Source organism: Neopsephotus bourkii, unplaced genomic scaffold (genome assembly GCF_033783945.1).
Source record: "Neopsephotus bourkii isolate Nb327-2 ecotype Australia unplaced genomic scaffold, CSIRO-AGI_Nbou_v1 NB_1707, whole genome shotgun sequence".
In the NCBI taxonomy this organism is placed as follows: domain Eukaryota; kingdom Metazoa; phylum Chordata; class Aves; order Psittaciformes; family Psittacidae; genus Neopsephotus; species Neopsephotus bourkii.
In genome coordinates, this window is record NW_026902181.1 from 292175 (window position 1) to 312528 (window position 20354).

The 20354-nt window shown below is 41.3% G+C and overlaps 1 protein-coding gene across 8 annotated transcripts in view; it reads right to left on the bottom strand.

Moving 5' to 3' along the window:
* DPF3 (double PHD fingers 3) overlaps window positions 1–20354 on the bottom strand; it is a 171727-nt gene that overhangs the window by 39831 nt on the left and 111542 nt on the right. For all 8 annotated transcript variants that reach the window (XR_009728923.1, XR_009728924.1, XR_009728922.1 and 5 more), the window contains one exon: window positions 11543–11680. Coding sequence is in view for 5 of the 8 variants with exons in the window: in XM_061376391.1 (XP_061232375.1) it covers window positions 11543–11680 (138 nt within the window). In the remaining 3 variants the exon portion in view is untranslated. The remainder of the gene's footprint in view (window positions 1–11542; window positions 11681–20354) is intronic.

Consider the following 20354-nt stretch of genomic DNA (forward strand, 5'->3'; position numbering starts at 1 on the left):
ATTGCAGTAAAGTGACATTAAAAAAAAATGAAAACCCATAAGGCTGCAAATACATCAGTATCTTCCTGCATGGTCGCCAAGTCCCTGATAGTATCTACTGAACAATAGAATTTGCTGTGAAATGGTCCTGGTTAGCAGATACCCCATTTTCCCAAAACTAGAGAGGAACTTCCAGCCAGTCAACACCTAACCAGTGTTAGGTTAACATTTTGCCTCTTCACTGTGAGGCATTTAATACTTGCCTGCACAATAAGCAAAAAAAGAACAGGAACCAGGTGGAAGACTAGCACACTGGGTCATTTTAAGAGCTGTAACAAAATGATCATAAAGTTGCTACTTGTATATATTTTGTGTATAAAAAGCAGAACTCCCTAGCATTTATTTTCCCACTACGGCCCTATTCTGAAAAAGTTAAGTAATTACTTCTTTATATTGTGCTGCATCTACAGACAGGCCATGTACAATGCAAACTCAGAAAGCTCAGTGTTCAGTCATTTTTAATTTCTTTTGTCCCTTATTATACTTCACCTTTCATCTGAGTTTCTTAAAGAGCCTTACAGATAGCAAGATCCTAGTATTAGCCTTTAGTGAGGTCAGAAGCCTCTTCTGCCATCAACTCTAACTGGAGTGTTGCTGGGCCCTGATTAAGTCTCATGGTAAGGAGGCCACATTGCATTTTACAGTGGAAAGATTTGATGGTAGAGTGATGAACTGGCTTACTCACAAACACACAACAATTCCGTGGTGAGGCCACAAATCAAAACAAGCATTCAAGGTGCCAGACAACAGTCTTAAGAAAGAACTCCACTTCTACAACCACTCAGAACAGTATCATTGATTTAATACTCTGCATATACTGACTTAATTTTTTCCAGTGCAGCTTATGACATTTAAGTAAGATCCACTGTCAAACTGGAAATGGGACGGAGGACCCTGTGAAAATAGGTATACTTGATCAACTGGTCTGTGGTGTCTGAGACAGATGGAGGGTATTTACTGACTGCAATAAAGCCAAAGAGATTCTCCTAGACTACTAGCAAGGGAAAAAGCATGGGGTTTGATCACCTCCTTTTTCTTCTCTCTTCCTCTTCTTTTTCTTTTGCTTCCAAATTAATTTAATTTTTAATGTCAGTGCCTATGTGCTCATTTATTGCTCGGCACTCATAAATATGTACCTGGCTCAGTTGAGTGTAATAGAGATATTAGGCCTGAAAAGTCATACACAGATGAGACGTTCCTGAAGTTACATCAAAGATGTCTTAAGTGATGCATCTCTAGAGCCAAATCAGCCAGGCAATGTTATTCTCATCAATGTTTTTTTTTGTTCTAACAGGTGTAAAAACTAGAATCAAACCTGACTCAAGCTTATTTTCTTGATCACTACTGTACAGTGAATTAAGCCCCAGGCTAAAACACAGAAGGTTTGAGAATAAAGAGATTTCCAGATGATAGTAAGCAGAGTTCTTACTTTCAAAGGATTTTTTTTTTTTTTTTTCTGGATGTCCTTCTAGTTTTTAGTTCTATTTTACTGTAGTCCACAAATGATGAGGGAATTCAGGAACAAAGCAACAATAGCAAAATATAATGTGCAATATTCATGAGAAGGGTATCACGTAACAAAAGCCCAACCCTAATCCCACCCCTTAATCAATAAAATTATTCAGTAAAGTAAGTATGGGAATGCACAAGTGAAAGCAATTAAAATGCAAGGGACTAATGTGCTGCTGCTTATTATATATATATTAATTAACTAGGTATACAATTTTGCACACGTTAATCACAAAGCAGAAGGCACTATCTTAAGTCAGACAATACCTCAGCTAATGAGAAGTAACTCAGTAGTAGTGAGCTCAATCATTTGGATCGTGTGACTACAATTGAGGATTTTTTCTAAAAAAAGTTCACCCAGAATCAGAAACTGCTCTAAAGCAAAGCCTTGAAAACCAACCATGGTCTCATCCTAACTTACTCAAAACTTCTCTGATTTTCTTGTACATTACAAACTACAACAACAGATCAAAAGCTTTGAGGAGCTTTGAGGAGTGCTGCCTGAGCTAAGGTGTGCTCAGAGGGGGTGGATTTAGATCAGTCCCTCTTGCCTTGTCAACTCAGTCTTGCTTCCTAGTTTTAAAGGTCCTGTATTCATCTACATCTGCTCCAAAATAAATAGAGTATGCAATTTTATAGAATACTTTTAAAAATAGATTAAGAAGAGCCACAGATCTGCACAGTTCAATTGCTAATTTCTCTGTACCAGAAAGCTGATTCATGTGAAGACAGGATGCAGACTGAAAATGAAGTCAGTATTTCCAAATAACTTAGATATACGCTTATTCAGACATTTGTTTTCTTCTTAGCCTAATCAAGTTAGTTTCTAACTGTAACAAGCTAAGCAGAATAAAGCCTTAGTTAAAATATAGTGCCATAATTCACAAGAGTCTACTTGAAAAGTACTTTATATTAAATAAATTCTGTAGTATATCACTCAGTAACTTTGTTCTGTAACAAACTGTAACTGACTGAGCTTATAGATTTAAAATAACTTCTACGCCTTCTTGATTTTGAAGGCAGGGGCTCTAAAGAGAGTTCTACCTTCCCTTCTCCCATCCCCAAGTAATCAATTATTAGGATGTGAGGTGTCCCTGCCCATGACAGGGGAGTTAGAATTTGATGATCTTAAGGTCCTTTCCAACCCTAACTGTTCTATGATTCTATGTAGAAAAAAAAGTCCTCACGTCTTGATGTTATTTCTCTAGAAACAGCTTTTTTTTTCTTATTAAACTGAAGCCATGAGGAAAAGAACTTCCAGATTTTTTATAGAATCATAGATTCATAGAATAGTTAGTGTTGGAAAGGACCTTAAGGTCATCTAGTTCCAACCCCCCTGTCATGGGCAGGGACACCTCACACTAAACCATGTCACCCAAGGCTCTGCCCAAGCTGGCCTTGAACACTGCCAGGGATGGAGCATTCACAACTTCCTTGGGCAACCCATTCCAGTGCCTCACCACCCTTACAGTAAAGAACTTCCTCCTTATATCAAATCTAAACTTCCCCTGTTTAAGTTTGAAGCCTTTACCCCTTGTCCTATCATTGCAGTGCCTGATGATTAGTCCCTCCCTAGCATCCTTATAGGCCCCCTTCAAATACTGGAAGGCTGCTATGAGGTCTCCATGCAGCCTTCTCTTCTCCAGCCTGTCTTCATATGGGAGGTGCTCCAGCCCCCTGATCATCCTCGTGTCCTCCTCTGGACTTGTTCCAACAGATCCATGTCATAGAATCAGAATAGTTACGGTTGGAAAGGACCTTAAGATCATCTAGTTCCAACACCCCTGCCATGGGCAGGGACACCTCACACTAAAATGTCCTTTTTATGTTGAGGACACCAGAACTGCACACAATACTCCAAGTGAGGTCTCACGAGAGCAGAGTAAAGGGGCAGGATCACCTCCTTCGACCTGCTGCTCACACTCCTTTTGATGCAGCCCAGAATACGTTTGGCTTTCTGGGCTGCAAGCGCACACTGAAGCTGGCTCATGTTCATTTTCTCATTGACCAACAACCCCAAGTCCTTCTCCACAGGGCTGCTCTGAATCTCTTCTCTGCCCAGCCTGTAACTCTGCCTAGGATTGCTTCGACCCAGGTGTAGCACCTTGCACTTGCCATAGTTAAACTTCACAAGGTTGGCATCAGCCCACCTCACAAGCGTGTCAAGGTCCCTCTGGATGGCATTCCTTCCCTCCAGCGTATCAACCGAACCACACAGCTTGGTGTCATCGGCAAACTTGCTGAGGGTGCTCTTAATCCCTCCATGTCCATGTCACCAACAAAGATGTTGAACAACATTTCCTTAAGCCACATGACTCAACAAGAATCTCAGTTTTCTAGCTTTCATAGCTGCAGAGAGCACCTTGAATGAAAGGCAAGTTCAGAAGAAGCAATTCTTGTCCCTGGTTTTAATCAGAAAATTCAAAATACAGATATTTTAAATAGTTTTCCTTAAATACATACAAGCAAAACATCAAATAAATAGAACCTTGTAGTTCCTCAATTTTCTGATTTCTAAATGAAGCTATTTTGATTATTTGGATTATGATTTAAAATATAAATATAATAATTTAAAAACCTGGAGCTGGAATCGGTGCTTAACAGAAAAACTGGTTCCCCTATTCTTCGGTACCGAATCACAGTCACATACATTTCTTCAGCCTGCAGGTAATACAGCATAATACTTAATCATAATTTAATCTGTGCATTTGGGTTTGGTAGCATTTTATCCCTATGTTGGTCATATCCACACTACTAGAAAGGCAGTAGAGAACGAGGAGTAGAGTCCGTGCCTTGCGGTTGAATTGTGGCGTGGTGCGTCTTGTCTTTAAATGATTACAGTAAATTGGTTACAGTTGGACATATATGCCCTCCCAAAGGGATTTTTCTGAGCACATTTTGTCCAGCTCCTACCTGTTTCTTCTGAGCTTGGTCCAAAACCAATAAAGTCCACAGAAGGTTTTCAATTCAATTTGAAAGGCTTTGAATCAGGCCATTTACTCTGTTTGTAACAAAAATTTGCAGAGCACAATAGAGATCGCTGTAACCTGCTTGTAGATCTGAATACAGTCAATGCACTTTGCAAGGTAGAAAAGGGTTGGATTTGCTTTTTTGTTGAGTTTTTTTGTTTGGGTGGATTTTTTTTTTAAACTACAAGACTCTTTGTGTTACATGGGGCAGGTTTTCCTTCCTGACTCCTCCCTTTTTCTCACTGTTAAAGTGCAAGCCCAATATTTGGCTGCCTATGCAGCAAAACACCAGCCAAGATCCAGAGCCCATCGTGGATTGTCAAGCCCCTTGGAGGACTTGATGATGTATAATCCCAACCTACAGCCAAAGCTCCCCCATGTGCCTTCACTTATCCCCCCACCAGCGCTCATCCATGGCAGGCCTGGCCTGTCTCCATGGCGACCACAGTGCCTGGCTGGGGCTGCCTCCGGCCTTGCCACCTGTTAGTGCTTCATCTTTCAAGTGTAAGGAATAAGGAATAAGCTCCTTCATTTGCTACTCAGAATACATCAGCGGAGGATAGACAGGCTCGTGCAAGACATTATAATGTGAGAATTAAATGCAAAAATGGCTTTGTGGAGAAAAGCAGCACTAGGACTATGGCTTTTCTTGAAGGAAGAGGAGGGAGATGCCTGGTTGGGCCCCAGTCATTGCCTGGGTGTAATGAGTGGGGGGGGGGGGGGTCAGAGAGCTCAGGCTAGACCCTGTCCTGGAAAGGAACAATAAAGGAACATCATATCTGTAGGTCCTCGTGAGGAACAGGCCTGGTATAGCTGAAATGAATTCAAGGTTCTTGGTGTTTCACACATGTGCAGCCAGGCAAAGATGTGCATAGCCATTTCTGCAGCCCCCTCACCATGAATTAACTGCAGGGTTTTTTCATTGCAGTTTTCCAGGAAGAAATGTAAATCAAACTGAATGAGAGGAAATGGCTGGTCTCTCTGGGCATGTTTACTCTGTCGTTAACACCAGAGATAAGCACCTTGGCTAGCCCCAAACTGGGAAGTGTTGAGGCACTTGATACAGAAACCCTCTGTCAGGCTCTAAGCACAGCTTAGGTTGGTAGCGACACATTTGTGTGGCTGTGGCACAGTATTGAACTAAATAAGCTGTGAATTTGGGTGTAGCACTGGGAAACGGCTGCTGTTCTATTCCCAAGCCAACCTAATCAGACAGTGCAGCCCCATGGGCCATTGCTAGCTCAGGCTCTCCATGCTGCACTCCCCCTCACAGCATGGCCATGCCCTTTGCTGGCAGCCAGAGAAGCAGGCTATGCTACCAAAAGGTGCTGAAAACCACCCACTCAGAGTGTTGCCAGTTCTCCCTAGTAACTGGATTTTATCTCCTCTCTGAGTTAGTTGGTACTGTGGGGATAGAAGGAGTTGTTGCCTGTGCACAGTTTTTAGCAGGTCTGACAAGTCTGCCTTTCTTACAGGCTCTGCTCAGGCACGGCCAAGGAGCACTACAAGCTACAGGAAGTGCTATGAGAAGGAGATACATTTGTACTAGTCAGAGGAAGCCTTTGAATGTAGAGAAAGGAAAAACATTTGATCATGTCTTTTACAGGAATCAATACAGCCCTTGGGTTTAACAGCTAATGAATGATCTGGGAGGTGGGCAGTGGAAGGTACAGCTAGGAAAATACAGCATTAACTGATCAGATATTGTAGATTTGGAGAGCCAGCATTCTTGCATCATAAGATAGCACTTCGTATAAATGTCCGTGGGCTGATCTTATAGTCTTCTGCAGGAACATGTAAAGCATGAGCCAAAATCCCACAGTAAATCATTGTGACTGTCTAGTGCCTCGTGACAATAAAAAAAGAAGATAAAAAATAGAAAGGCAAACAAACATGTTAACATACACTTTTCCTGATTTTGAGAGGTACCTGTCCTGGGACTTGGCATCTGGCCACTGAAATGCATCAGCCACTGAAATGCATCATTCCCATCAGCTCAGGGAACTCATGGAGGGATTATAGTGCCCAGTATATAGCCTCATCTGGCAACATCCCTTAGTGTTCAGGTAAGAACAGCCAGTGTCATGAAATGGGTCTCTGCAGTATGTAGACTTCAGGTCTGGAAATTACTCACTGGAGGAGTATGAGAAGGCAAGCATCTAAGTTTAAATTCAGGCAAAACTTTGGGGTTTACTTCCTTCAAATTCTACACAGGGAAGAAAAGCAAGGAGATAGCAAGAAAGGAAAAATAAATACAAATACATAAATGACACTCTGATGTCCCAATGTCTCACTATAATGTCAATGGCTGACATTGAAGCAACACAGGGTTATAAAAAAACAATTAGTTAAATTGGAAATGTTTTACCATAAACTACTAAGAAGCATTAGGTGCTTCCCTTCAATGTAGCTGCATATTGACAACACCATTTCAGGTCCTGGCCAGGCAATATGAAAAAACAAAACCCCAAACTACCAAAAAAAACCCAACCCACAACTCTAAACAAAGACAATAAAAAGTCCCCTGGGGGTTCCTGTACATAGGAAATGAGCTTGGGATTTTCTGCTATTCCAAAACTACCCCGATGTAGCTTTTCAAACTGATCTATTTTTGACTCAGCACCCCAAAACACAGGCACAAAAGTCTGAGAATTCACAGCTGCAAACAGGGTTTGAGTGGAAATCATACAGCTCCAAGCTCTGCATTTGTTACTATTTCTTTTACTGTTCTCTTTTTCCTTATGAAAACAAACTCTGGAAAACAAAAAGAACACAGCCAGATTAAACTAATGAGAAGTCAACTCATGGTAATGTACATATTTTCACTGAAAAGGCACCTGCTGCAGGGTATCTTGTCGCAAGGTGGGCACTGATGCATCCTTGCATTCAGAAGTAGCTCCCATCATGGCCCCAGTGAGGATCAGCACTAGGCACAGAAAAAGTAGGCCTGATGTAGCTTTTCAAATTGATGCTGCTTGTGGAGAGGAACAAACAGCTCGTCTCCAACTGAGGGGCTGACTCTTGTCATTTATTCATGGCCAGCCCCCTGCCTGGATGGAAATAAAAATGTTTCAGAGATGACTGTGTGGGGGAGCTGGAGGACAGCTTGGAGGCACACTGAGGTTAGCACATTAATTTTTTATCTCTGGAGACTGGGTATCCAATTATGCTTAGAGTACACAAACAAATTTGGCTGGTCTCTCCACTAGAGATTTATCCACATAATAGAATCTGTGATGGAACTGGGCACAACTGGCTGATGCCATGAAATAACATACACAGGGGGGGTTTCAGGTCAGATGTGTAAGCTAGCAGAGTTACAGGAGGGCACAGGACTGCATTCTTGTTAATTGCATGGATCAACCTGCACACAGTAGCTTGGCCAGTGACAGCCCTCACAGTGTCCTTTATTTAGGATTGTCTTTGGCCAAAGTGCTTGTGGGCATAAGATCTGTTCAGTTGCTGTTTACTGCACAGCTGCCTGTAACCAACGTTTCACACATCAAAATGCCACTGAAAAGTATTCTCCTTTAAAGGAGAGGAAGCTTTTTCTCCATGTAGACACACTATCCTATTCTCCCAGGAATTAAGGAAGAGCATTTATACCAGTACACTCATTCACACACACATTCAATAGATGGAAGTCTAACGTAATTCCTGTATCAGAAGTGTCTCAAAATTTGTGAGCACCAGCTGCCCCAATAGCTGGCCAGTACCCATGGAGTGAGATGGAATAAAACAGCAGGTGTTTTGTGGCAGGCTTGGATGCACTCTGGGCTCACAAATCTCACGTTCTCGGTGCCAACATGTGGAGGAAAAGCAAGCAGAAAAAACACTGAGGATGGGGGGGGGGGAGGGGGAGGGGGGATCATTTCTTTTTATCAGTGGAGCTGGGGAAGGGGGAAATTGACTTTTGTAAGGGTTTTCTATAACATCCTTTTCACAGTTCCATACTCCCGTAAGAAAAATTGGAGTAGGTCAAAAATAAATGCATGTGTAGGCAGAGGCAAGACTAGGCACTGAGGAAGGTCTATTTATCTGTGTCAAAGGGCTAGATAAGACATAACAAACAAAGCAACTAAAGCTTGAACAAAGCACAGGCTAAGATGCTGTAGGAAAGACAAAGGCCAAGGAAGACTGTTGAACTATCTTCCACATCGCAAAAAGTAAGGTACAGATGAGGAAGAAGGACAGAAGGAGAGATGTAAGTAAACAAACTTTCTATGACAGTCAAGGACAGTGACATGTGCCAAGAAGGCGAGGCTTGGGGCTTGGGCCAGTCCCTGTTCTTTGATACACATCTGTTCAGTGGTTCTCGGTTTCAGGTAGGTTCCTCCTATCTACAGCAATTTTCCAGTCCCTGGATAATTTACTGAACTACCCCAATTGTTCTGTGCATGAGTAAAGATAAAGGGGACTGGGTGTGTAGAAAGACAAGGGGACCTCAGCTGCTGAGCTGGCACCAGCCAGGGCATCAATAGCTGAATCCAGCAGAAGCGCTGCTCCAGAAAGCTCCCTCCTGCATCAGCACAGCTGCTGTTACCACAAGTACTGTGAGGAGTGGAAGCTGCAGAGACATGGGTACAAAGGAAGGAAGTTCATACTGCAGCCCCCCGCCTGAACTTTGCTGACCCAGTGCTCACCTCCCACAGCACAGCAAATTCCAAATGGCTGGTTTGAATTTTCCTTGCCTTTTCTAAATCAGGCTGCTCATATCTCTCTGACACACTGCTAAGCAAATAACCAGACCCTGCTCTATACCGTATCTCTGTTCCTCCTGTTCAATAGGTTGAGGATTAGCTGTTTGGATTAACATCCCCCCTGCCTTCCTTTCCTCCCTCCCTCCATTCATCCCTCCCTCCTGCCCCCCAAGCCCATGCAGAGAGGATTCTTGAAGCCCAAGCCCTGCAATGCTGCAGACCTGTCAAATCTAATTCATAACACATGCCTAGCAGTTCTTAAGGGAGAGGAAGGATCTGATGCCCTGGCTCCCCACCATCCCCTGTACAAAGGGACCATTTAATGACTGCACATTAGCAATGTGGACAATTAGCATTCACATGGAAGATAAATGGCAGCATAAATTAAATATCACCAAGTGAAAGAGCAAAGATGCAAGATCTGAGCTCAAGGCTGTAAACAAACAGGCAAACAGGAACAAACAGCCACTGCAACAGCTAAGCCATTTGGGAGAGTTACCTTCTGGTGGCTGGGACTTTTCCCAGGGGTTATCTTCACATTCACATGGCTGCTGCCCATACCTCACTAGCTGGTGACTGGTTGTTAAGCAGATTTTTTCTGCTCAGGAATCTGGATCTCAGAGCGGTTTACCCCACTGGTTTTATACTTCTGCCTGTTTGGGGAGCTGTGCATCAGCAGCTTCCCTCTGCCACAAGTATCACACAGGAACTCTGCGGGAACGTAAGCCTGAGCAGCTCCCACTCTTATCTTTTCCCATAGAGTAGAATGCACCTTTCTTTCCATAGGCTAAGGCTGGCTGCTCCTAACCTTACCACAGCTTTTCTAGCTCCCCTTCTTTCTAACTTGTGTCATTTCCTAAGCACCAGAAACGTAAGGACTGAAACTGTCTTTGGCCTCTGTGATAAGCTGAAAGGCAGGGGACACTACCCTTCTTTGTTTGGGCACCTGTACCAGGCCATTATCAATATTAATTCAAAATAGATTTACAATATACCTCTCAGATATGCAACTATTACTGACTAGTAAAAGCACAGAGAAAAAAAAAAAAACAACAGAGATGATGTAAATGCTAAGTAAACAAAAGCTATTGGCTAACACTGACATTCTCCAGCCTACTCAAGCAGTCGCTCTTAGTGCATTGACAGCTCGAGTTTATCAACAGCTGGAGGAGTCAAAACTACTTTTGCTGTGAATCTACAAAACATGTTAATAACTAAAAGGTAGAGCATAAAAGTGACAGAAACATAGGGACTGCCAAATGGGATCACACTAAACGGCCCTTCAAGCTCAGACAGTGGCTAGTAACAGATGCTTTGGAGGAATGAAACCCCCTCCCACAACTCCCTGGGGACAAGTATCAATTATCCTGCTTAGAAAGACAATGTTTTCCTACTTCCATATTTCTTTCAGTTCTTCTTAATGTATTAGAAAGTGTTTGCCTGGATATTTTTCTCCATAAGCATTTTTATCGCTTTGCCCACATTGTTCATTACATTGATCTGAAAGAACTTTCTGAAAGTGAACGAAGCTATCAACACAAACCCCAAGGTGAAAGCAAACACCACATAGTATTGCACACTGGAAAACTGAGAAATAGTGGCTCAGAGACTTGCAATCAAAACAATCAGCAATAAAACAGTCTCTTTGACTCGCAGTTCTGTGTGAAAGAATCAGAGGAAGCCAAGTAGGGCCATCCATGCCACTAAGATTTCTGTCAGCCCTGTTCCACTGTGGGGAATTGAGGCACATAACTCTTCTCTCGTGTTCCAGCTCTCCTGCTTGCAGATCAGTACTGATGCTTTTCACAGATTTTCCCAAACTTTAACTAATAAGTGGCTTTTGGTAAAGTTGAGGGCAAGCTGTCTGGGGAGGAGATACAAGGATGAGGGAGCAGGTGCTATGAATTTCATACCTGAAATATTAAGACATGAATAAATGTCTTTTATTCAAAAGCAAAACAAAGGCAGCCCGCTCAAACTACTGGGTGCATATTCCCTTGACATCCCTGCTAACAGCCACACAGAGGCTGCTTGATGATGGGCAGGTTGGGTATCTCTTCTTTTCCCCCTCTCTCCTTGCCACCTCCTCCTCTCAGGAGCAGTAATGGAAAAGTGACTTGCTGCAGAGATAATGCTGGGTTTGAAATGAATTTCTGACTAGCTGAGCCAGCACCCGGGTGAGCTGTAGCTGATTAGCCCCAAGCATCCAGGTCCCAATCACTCACAATGGAGCCAGGCAATCATGCCAGCCTCCACAAGGGAAAGACAAAGTGGAGGCAACATCCCTGAAGAGGATCTCAAAGGCAAAGGGAAAAAACTACTCACGCTTATGGTTTTCATTTCTGTGGACAGGGGAAGAGCGGGTCTCCTGCTCACGGGCTTCATCACCCTCTTCACTGGCAAGATGGGTGTGAGCATAGTGGTAGCTCAGCCCAGGCCTGTTCTTGTAACGCTTGCCACAGACTGGAAGGAAAGGAGATAACAAGGGAGGGGAAGAGAGAACAGAAACATCAGTGTAATCTGCAACAAGGGCAGCAACCTCTCAAATAACGCTCCATTCTCCCCACCACGAGCAGCACTGCACACTCCAACGCCTGCCCAAAACGCTTCCAAACAAGAGGTTGAAAGGTGACAGAAGGGCAGCCATGAAGCTGCAGGTCCCTGGACAAGATTTCTTCCCATGGTGCTGCCAGGGGTCCTTCCTACAGCCTGGGCTGTAGGAAGCTCTGCAACTCATACAGCTCTAATCCTCTCCTAAGAAGACTGCACATAAAATTAAATGAAATATTCTGATATTGGTGCTGCACAACGCACAGCAATGAGAACTGAACTGGGAAGAAAGGACATTATTTTCTTCATTAATGATCTCTGAGAAAAGGAAACAGTTTTCTGTTTTGTTTTTTAAGAGAAGACTTTGTGTTAAAGGGTAACAAACAGCTTTCCCAGGTTCCTAGTCAAGACAAGGGCATGGAAATCATCCACAGTTTCTTGCTAGAAGAACACATATAAGTGACACTTATTTTCCCAGGTAAACTTCATATTCAGAATCCCAGTAAGTAATACAACATGTGACAGAGGATGATCCTTCTGAACTTTTTTTTTATTTTAGGACAAAGTCAATAGATATGGAGAACAAGATCAAACAATTCAGGATGTTGAAAGGTCTACATTTTCACAGTGAGCTCACCACAAGGGTAGGCTTCATTGTAAGATTCATTACATACAAATTCAGCTTCTATAAAGGTTTTAGTTCATGTTATTGTCTCTAAAAGTTATCTTTTTTCACCTTTAAAGCAGTCTCTGAATGTCCATTTTCTTTTATACAACTATTTTGTCTACCAAATACAACTACTACCATTTTCAAAGATTAGGAAACAAAGGCAAAGAAGCTTAGTGCCCTTCTTGTACGTTTTTACTCCCAGCCACATTTCTAGGCACTTCATTAGCTTCATTAACCTTAAGGATTTCACAGAGGAATAAATGTCATGCCTAGTAGTTTATCCTGCATATATTGCTTAGGAAGGCAAAGGAAGTGGTGCAAGAAGAGAGAATGGAACCCAGCAGTGTCTAGTTCTCTGTCTTGATTTTAGACCCCTTGAAAAACACTCCAAGGGGGAAGTCAGCATTCACTCTTAAAAACTTCATTCAGCCCTGAGACTGAAAATGTATCCTGAAATGTATATAGATACTTAATTCCTATTCCCCAGACACCTAAAACTGGGAATGTCACAAGGCTCCATGAATCAGACAAAACAAACAAAAAAGATCCACCACCCAATTATTCATTTACATATAAGTAAAATTTCCATTATTATACTTTAATGGTACTACTCACAGAAAGAGCCAATTGATGGTCCACATTCCGGAACAGATGACAGAAAATTGTAAATCAAAGCCTAGCATGATAACCTAATCCATTCTGCATCTCTTGCAGCTGATTTGCAAACTCCCTCAAGGAAAATATTTTTTCTTATTAGAAACATGTAAAACAACCTCATGATATGAATAAGGTGAGTGATTTGGAATATTAGGTCCTTTTATCCAAGTTTTCTCCATTCTGCAAGGTGATGATCACAGAGTCATCATAATAGGACTAAAGTTTTTTCCAAAGGTAATGTGTCCTTAGCGACAGATTTTTAAGGACTTTGAATGCTCTTGATTTAGAAATTATACCTCATGCAGGAGGGAGCAGGGGGAGAAATAAAATGCCCAGATATATATGCACATCCATTCTTTGAAGCATCTGTCTTTGTTTCATATGTAAACCTAAGTCTTCTGATGAACATTTTGAACAACTAGACTGCTGCTACATGCATGCTCTCCAGAGAACATCAGTTCAGTCTCTCTTCTCCTAGTACCAACCATGTATTCTTCTAATGTGTTCTGGAGACGGAAACTACTCCCTCTCCTCCTCTGCAGTTCTACAGAGCAAAGGACGAGCAGTGGAACAGATGCTGACAGAATCAAACAACAAGATATCCACACTTCTGTATGACTTTGTCTCCACTTTTTGAACAGCAAAACACAAAAGTAACCATCAACCTGGAGAGACCAACAAAATACTCACTCTTTAAATTATTTCAGAAAGATAACTCCTCTAATTACCCAAATATTACAGCATTTCTTAGAACAGAGAGACAGATTTGCATTCCAACTCTATTTTGCTCTTATATAGCTTGATCTTGTGTCAGCGCTAACCTAGATGTAAAATCTGATACAGTCTAAACCCCAGTCCCATTTAGCTATTAGAGGGCATTTAAAATTTCAAAATAAAAATATTTCTAGAAATTCTGCCAGACTTCATTTCACTAAGCTCTACCTGAAAACATATCCAAGGTTCTAACTCTACTCTTGTTACCATACAAGAGCACCATGTCCTTGAATGTAGCTTCCATGGATCTTTCTCCCTCAGTGCACAGTAGAAAGCTTGCATTCCCTGCATGAAGTCCCAAGGCAGTTGCCTTGCCTCATTTCCCTACAGGATCCTGCAGGGATTTTAGCTGCAGAGTTCAGGATGGCATAAGATGGATCTGCAGACTTGCCCTTCTGCAGCAAAAAATCAGTTCACCAGTAAAAAAGAAGCACGTGTCAATATAAGCTGAGGCAGTAGTAATTCTGCAGCTGAGCCCTTCCCAATGCCAGAACTTTCAGATGGCCTTTGAGGGTGGCAACAAGCTGAGACATGCCTAGCTAAAAAGAAAGTTGGAGGACTTTATAACCAGAGTGCAGGCAAAGGAGTTTACACAGGCCCTGAAGATCCTTTGTAGGACCAAAGACATGCAGCTTCCAGTAGCATTTTTTTTCTTGGTGTCTAGACTTCTATGCCTTTCAAATTCATGTTGTGTCACAGAAAAAGTCTGAAGTGATACCATGAGTTGAAACAGCAGAGATTTCCTATTCCCCAAGCAAATCAGACTTCTGCAGGGGGAAAATGGTATCATGATATTAGTTGAGCAAAAGAACCATTGGCTTCAGTCGAGACTGCTAGAATAAAAGCTAAGTCAGAAATTCATGGTTTCTCCAACAGACTGAATCTTCCTGAATTCACCATATCTCTTATTTTCCAGACAGAGCACATTTTATTAATCTACCATATCACTGTGCTAGGAAGTAGTTTCTATAAAAGGGTGATCATTAATAAACACTTAGCTCTTATATAACTCTTCCCACCGCAAGACTGGCTTTTCAAACACTAATTAATCTTCCTCTGAATTTCTGAGTGGGAAATACTATTCTCATTTCACTTCTGAAAAAAGAGAACCACAGAGGGGTTAAGTGACTTGCCCACACGGTGATCTTTTGTCATTACCAGGACTGGAATTCATGAGTTCCAGCATCCACACCAGTGCTTACACCACATCTTTCTCATTCTCCAAGCTGACAAAACCATAATGAGAACTGGTTCTCCCAGTCTGAAATGTATGCTGCTGATTAGTTTTTAAAGCTATGCAGCTCACACATAGCAAGTGAGAGTGTGCCTTTCATAAACTTTGCCAGGTGGCCTTGCCTTTCTTTCAGCAGCTTTGACTTTTATCATCTTTAATTTTCCTTGCTGGATAGGCTCATCATCCTTGCATGTGGTAGATTTCATCCTGAATCTCAACACTGGGAAGTTGACTGGATCTTTAATTAGGTAGCCAAGCCCAATGAAAACAGCAGGAGTTTGAAGACTGTAACCCATTCCAATTCCTCCTGCATTCAAAAGATATATTTTTGCTATACCCTGATGTGAATGCCGTCTTAGGAACAGGTTGGGTAAGTAAGCAGTAATACAGCAATGCAGATCAAATGCCACAAATGGGGAAGAGGGAGAGATTTTATTTGGCCACTAGACACTCTATGATGAACCTCACTTTCCCTCCAATTTCAAGACTGAAATGAAGACATTACACAACTGAGTTATGGGCAAAAAACACAATCTGCAGAGAGTTTAATCACAAGCATTAAGATTTTCATAAAAGAGAGCTCAGTTCTAAATTCTGACCTGTAGCAGCCTGCAACTCTTTGGATAAGCAAATTCTCACCCTGTTTACATTTCTCAATAACTAAAATTAATACAAAATACTTCCCCTGCTTTAAAAGGGAATTTGAAATCTATGACTTAAAAGACTTCCTCATCAAATATTTAATGGCTGTGTTGCTGTCATTTTGAAATTGTTACACATTTGGTCCTTGGCAGGCTGTGAGCTATGTTCCAGCCAGTTCTCCACATACATTTTGCACAATCTGTCACCAGTATGAGACAGAAGGAAACAATCCATGTTTTTAGTGGAAACAGGAAACTGGGGGAATGCATGCTTTTTTTTGCCTTTTTTTTTTTTTTTTGTCACTGTATCTTGCCCTCCTCATTATCTTTCTTTGCGTTTCTCCCTTGCCTCCTGTTTTTTCTTCTCAGCTGGGCTGTCAAACACTAAACCTTAAGTTAACTGCTGGCAAGCAGTCATTCCTCAAAGTTACCTTCCTGTCCCACCATTCACTCCACTCCAAAAAAACATTCTTTGTTTTGCACTGATTTGGTAATATAATCTCCCCTGTTACAGTTATGTCCACACTCTGGCACATCTAGAGATCTCACATGCTAACAAGTGTATGCATTTTGACCTCCACTGGTGGGAAGGCATTACGTTCATCCTTCTCATCAGTACTGTCATACTATTCACGTCTAGTATTAGAGCAGCTATTTAGTAACCCATTTCACTGGGGAGTTTCTGTGATAGTAAATTGCTCTTGTTCCAGTGCCCTCAGAGGACAAGTCTACCTGCTGTATTAAGATCACAGAATGTTGAACTCCAGCACAAAACATGCACAGACCAACAATATATATGTCCACATTTCAACAAATGAACTGCTATCGGGGGCAAAGGAGAAAACAGGTAGCCTATGAGTCACCTCTATTCTCCTCTTACCACAGGTTCTACTCTAGACCTATATTATTCAATATTAAAGAAAAAAAAAAAAAAGTGTCCTTGCCTCTATAATCTTGGGGATTTTGCCAATAATGAGTCAATGAATGTCCAGTACAGCAGCTATGGTGGGAGAGTTATTTGTTGGCTTCAACTGAACAATCATTTTAGATCTTCCTGTCTATTAACTACTTAAGGATTCACCAGAAAGGATAATACCAGAAGATGATTTAGGGCTTGAACTACTAATTCTTTACAGGGAAGCTGAAGTCATGATGGAGATTGATGAGAAGCATATAAAAACAATGCTTATAATCAAAGCTTTTTCAAATCTGCTTGTCACTGTGCTATTTAAGCAAAGGTCTGTCCTGAGAAGCAGCAGTTAGTAGTGCTGGACCCATCCATACTATCTGTGAGAATTAAGACAACAGAAAAGTGCCAGAGAACCGGTAAAAATAAAGCTAAATCATGATTTATCTTGTAGATTTTTTGCATTACAGCAAACCTTCCAGGGAGTCAATGAGATGTTTGTTAAAACGAGTATGACAGGAACAGGTCCATTTCAAGGAGATGAGAAAGAAGGCAGGTGAAGTTAGTAAGGTAATTATTAGAGCCATCACTTTGTGAACAATCAAATACTTCCTAAAGAATAGGCCTCAAGGAATTGCATTTGGCAAGTCATGCTGGAGAAATATGACATTTAACTGGAATTTTCTAAGGAAACTAAGACAGAGATCCTTGGTACCCATTGAAACTCAGTGGAATCTGTTCGTCTTATGTCACTTAAACTACCTGAAGCCTCCAGCCTTTTGTTGGCAGCACCTACAATATGTTTAGTGAAGAAAGGGAAGAGGGCAGGAAAAATTTAACCTCAAAATAATGAAATTTCAATAGCCTTCTGCTGCTGAATTTACAGAAAAAGGAGGAGGATTTGGATGTAGGGTGAAATAATTTAAAAAACAATACCATGTTCTGAATAAATACTGGTAGTTTAAAATCAAGTTCAAAGTGTCCACTTAGGGACCAAGCCTTATATGATCTGTGGGAACAATACAAAGAGATACGCACTTAGTGGGATACTCACAGAATCATAGAACGGACACCTTCCACTAGACCAGGTTGCTCCAAGCCCCATCCCCATCTAATTTGGCCTTGAGCACTGCCAGGAATGGGGCATCCCCAGCTTCTCTGAGTGACCTGTGCCAGTGCCTCACCACCTCATAGAAAGAATTTCTGCCTAATGTTTAATCTAAATCTACAGTTTAGGAGCCTACCTTCAGTTGAAATCAGTGTGGACTAGGAGCCTAATCTGATTGTAAACTTCACAAGGCACCTGGGCCCAGTGCTTGCGCCTGTTTTTATCATTATTTTGCAGGGTGGAATGGAAAGTGAAAGTGTTAAACATACAGAGAACCAATTGTTGGCAAAAATATTGGAATAATAATAAAAATATATGAGTTTCATGAATGTAAGAATTATTTTCATAGTCTAATTAGTAAATATTAATATGAAATCTACTATCCATACATAAAACACAGTATAAGCAGGACAAAGCAGTATAAAGAAACTAAAGATGGTAGATAATGTCTGAGTAGAAACAGGTCAAAGAGGGAAGGATCAAGAAGCTATAGAAAATGCTATATTAAATATGAACTCACATGGTGGACAAGGATGAGAACTCCTTTGCCACTGAAACATGATGCAGCATTGGAGAGGAGTGTCTTGCCCTGGAAAAGGGCTTACTAAGCAACCTGTTAGGTCAGCCATCTCTGAACCTCTCACAGATACATAACAGAGCAAGTTGCATAAATCAAAGTTCTAGAAGTAAATTTAAGTTACATGTAAATGCATCAACCATTCATTTTCTGAACTAATTCTATCCTCAGAACAGCACATTCAACTTCATTCTGGCCACTGCTACTTAAATAAGACCCTTCAGAGATTTTTCAGAGAAAGGAAACAAGTTTAGTTAAATTGCTGAAGAAAACACAGCTGAAAGAAGCCCAAATAACTGTTTACAGAAACAGAACAAAGACACTGTTATCCACTATGAACAAAGGAAGGATTGCTGATTTTAGACTGCAACAGAGAAAATTCAAGTTAAATAACAAAAAAACCTGTAAATGACATTTTGGACAAAGAATCAGCTTCTACAAAACACTACAGGATCAGTGTCTCTGGATACATGCAAGGTTGCATTAGCCACTGATCCAGCAGAGATCATAGGAAGGTTTCAGTCAATTCTCATTTTGCACAAGGAATGAATCTGAATGCATATCTCAGCCTTAGATGGGGCTATGAATAAAGGACACGATACAAACGTAAGTTGTTATGCTAAAATAGCAGTTTATACATGAATTAAACTAAAAGGAAACAAGGACATATTGGTAAAAGGAAAAGAAAGAAAAAAACCTCCTTTTAGAGACGGGCAAGGGAAATCTTCAATAGATAGAATGACAGAAAACAAAGATGGAAGTATGTACTCAGGTAAGTCTCCATGGGAACATGAAAAGAATGAGAGCAGACCAATAAGGATGGACAGCAGGAAAGTTAATATCTTCAGAGATTCAGCACAAATTAATCACTCTGGCTAGGGAATCAGGAGTCATAAGACTCAGTTGCTACAATTGATGGCAACTTTTAAGCCAGAATACAAGTTTCCAGATTTGATAAGCTTCCTGATTTGATGAAACAAGACATTTCATGATTATGTTAGCAATTTTATCGATGCTTAGAATGGTCAAACCTTTCATTCTGAACTTCTGATCCAGTATATGCTCAATAAAGTCAACGCAAGTATTTCAGAATATTTCATTCCGCAAAACAAGCAACCAACCACCTTTACCTAAAAACACGGGAATATGAAATATTTTAGATTTGAAAACTGCATTTCAGACAGAAATTCTGTATTTATGATCAGTTTTAATATTGGTGTATAGCTGAATGTCTCTTCCAAACAAGCAGGCCTATTCAGCAATAACATTGCTACCTCCAAACACAAGGGGCAGTGACAGCTGGGTACTTCATCTTACTGGCTCACAAACTACTTTTCTCCCATAACATGTTTATTACTGATGAGAGCTGGTAATACATTCTTGTTTCCCATAAATATGAATGTGTAACTATGAAAAAAGAGCAAAGTAGTAGTATCCATGCAGTTCATCATATTTGAAAAATATTTTTGTCCATCATATTTGAAAAATCACGGCAGTCAGGTGAAATTCCCAACGAGTGGAAAAAGGGAAATATAACCCCCATTTTCAAGAAGGGGAAAATGGATGACCCAGAGAACTACAGATCAGTCAGTCTCACATCTGTGCCTGACAAAATCTCGGAGCATATTCTCCTGGAAGGCATGCTAAGGCACATGAAAAACAACAAGGTGGTTGGTGACAGCCAGCATGGCTTCACTAAGGGGAAATCCTGCCTGACCAATTTGGTGACCTTCTATGATGGGGCTACAGAACTGATGGACAGGGGTAGAGCAATTGATGTCATCTACCTGGATCTGTGCAAAGCGTTTGACACTGTCCCACACGACATCCTTGTCTCTAAATTGGAGAGACATCAATTTGATGGATGGACCACTTGGTGGATAAAGAACTATCTGGATGGCTGCATGTAAAGAGTTCTGGTCAATGGTTCAATGTCCAGCTGAAGACCGGTAATGAGTGGTGTCCCTCAGGGATCGGTGTTGGAACCAGTCTTGTCAGCATCTTTGTCGGTGACATGGA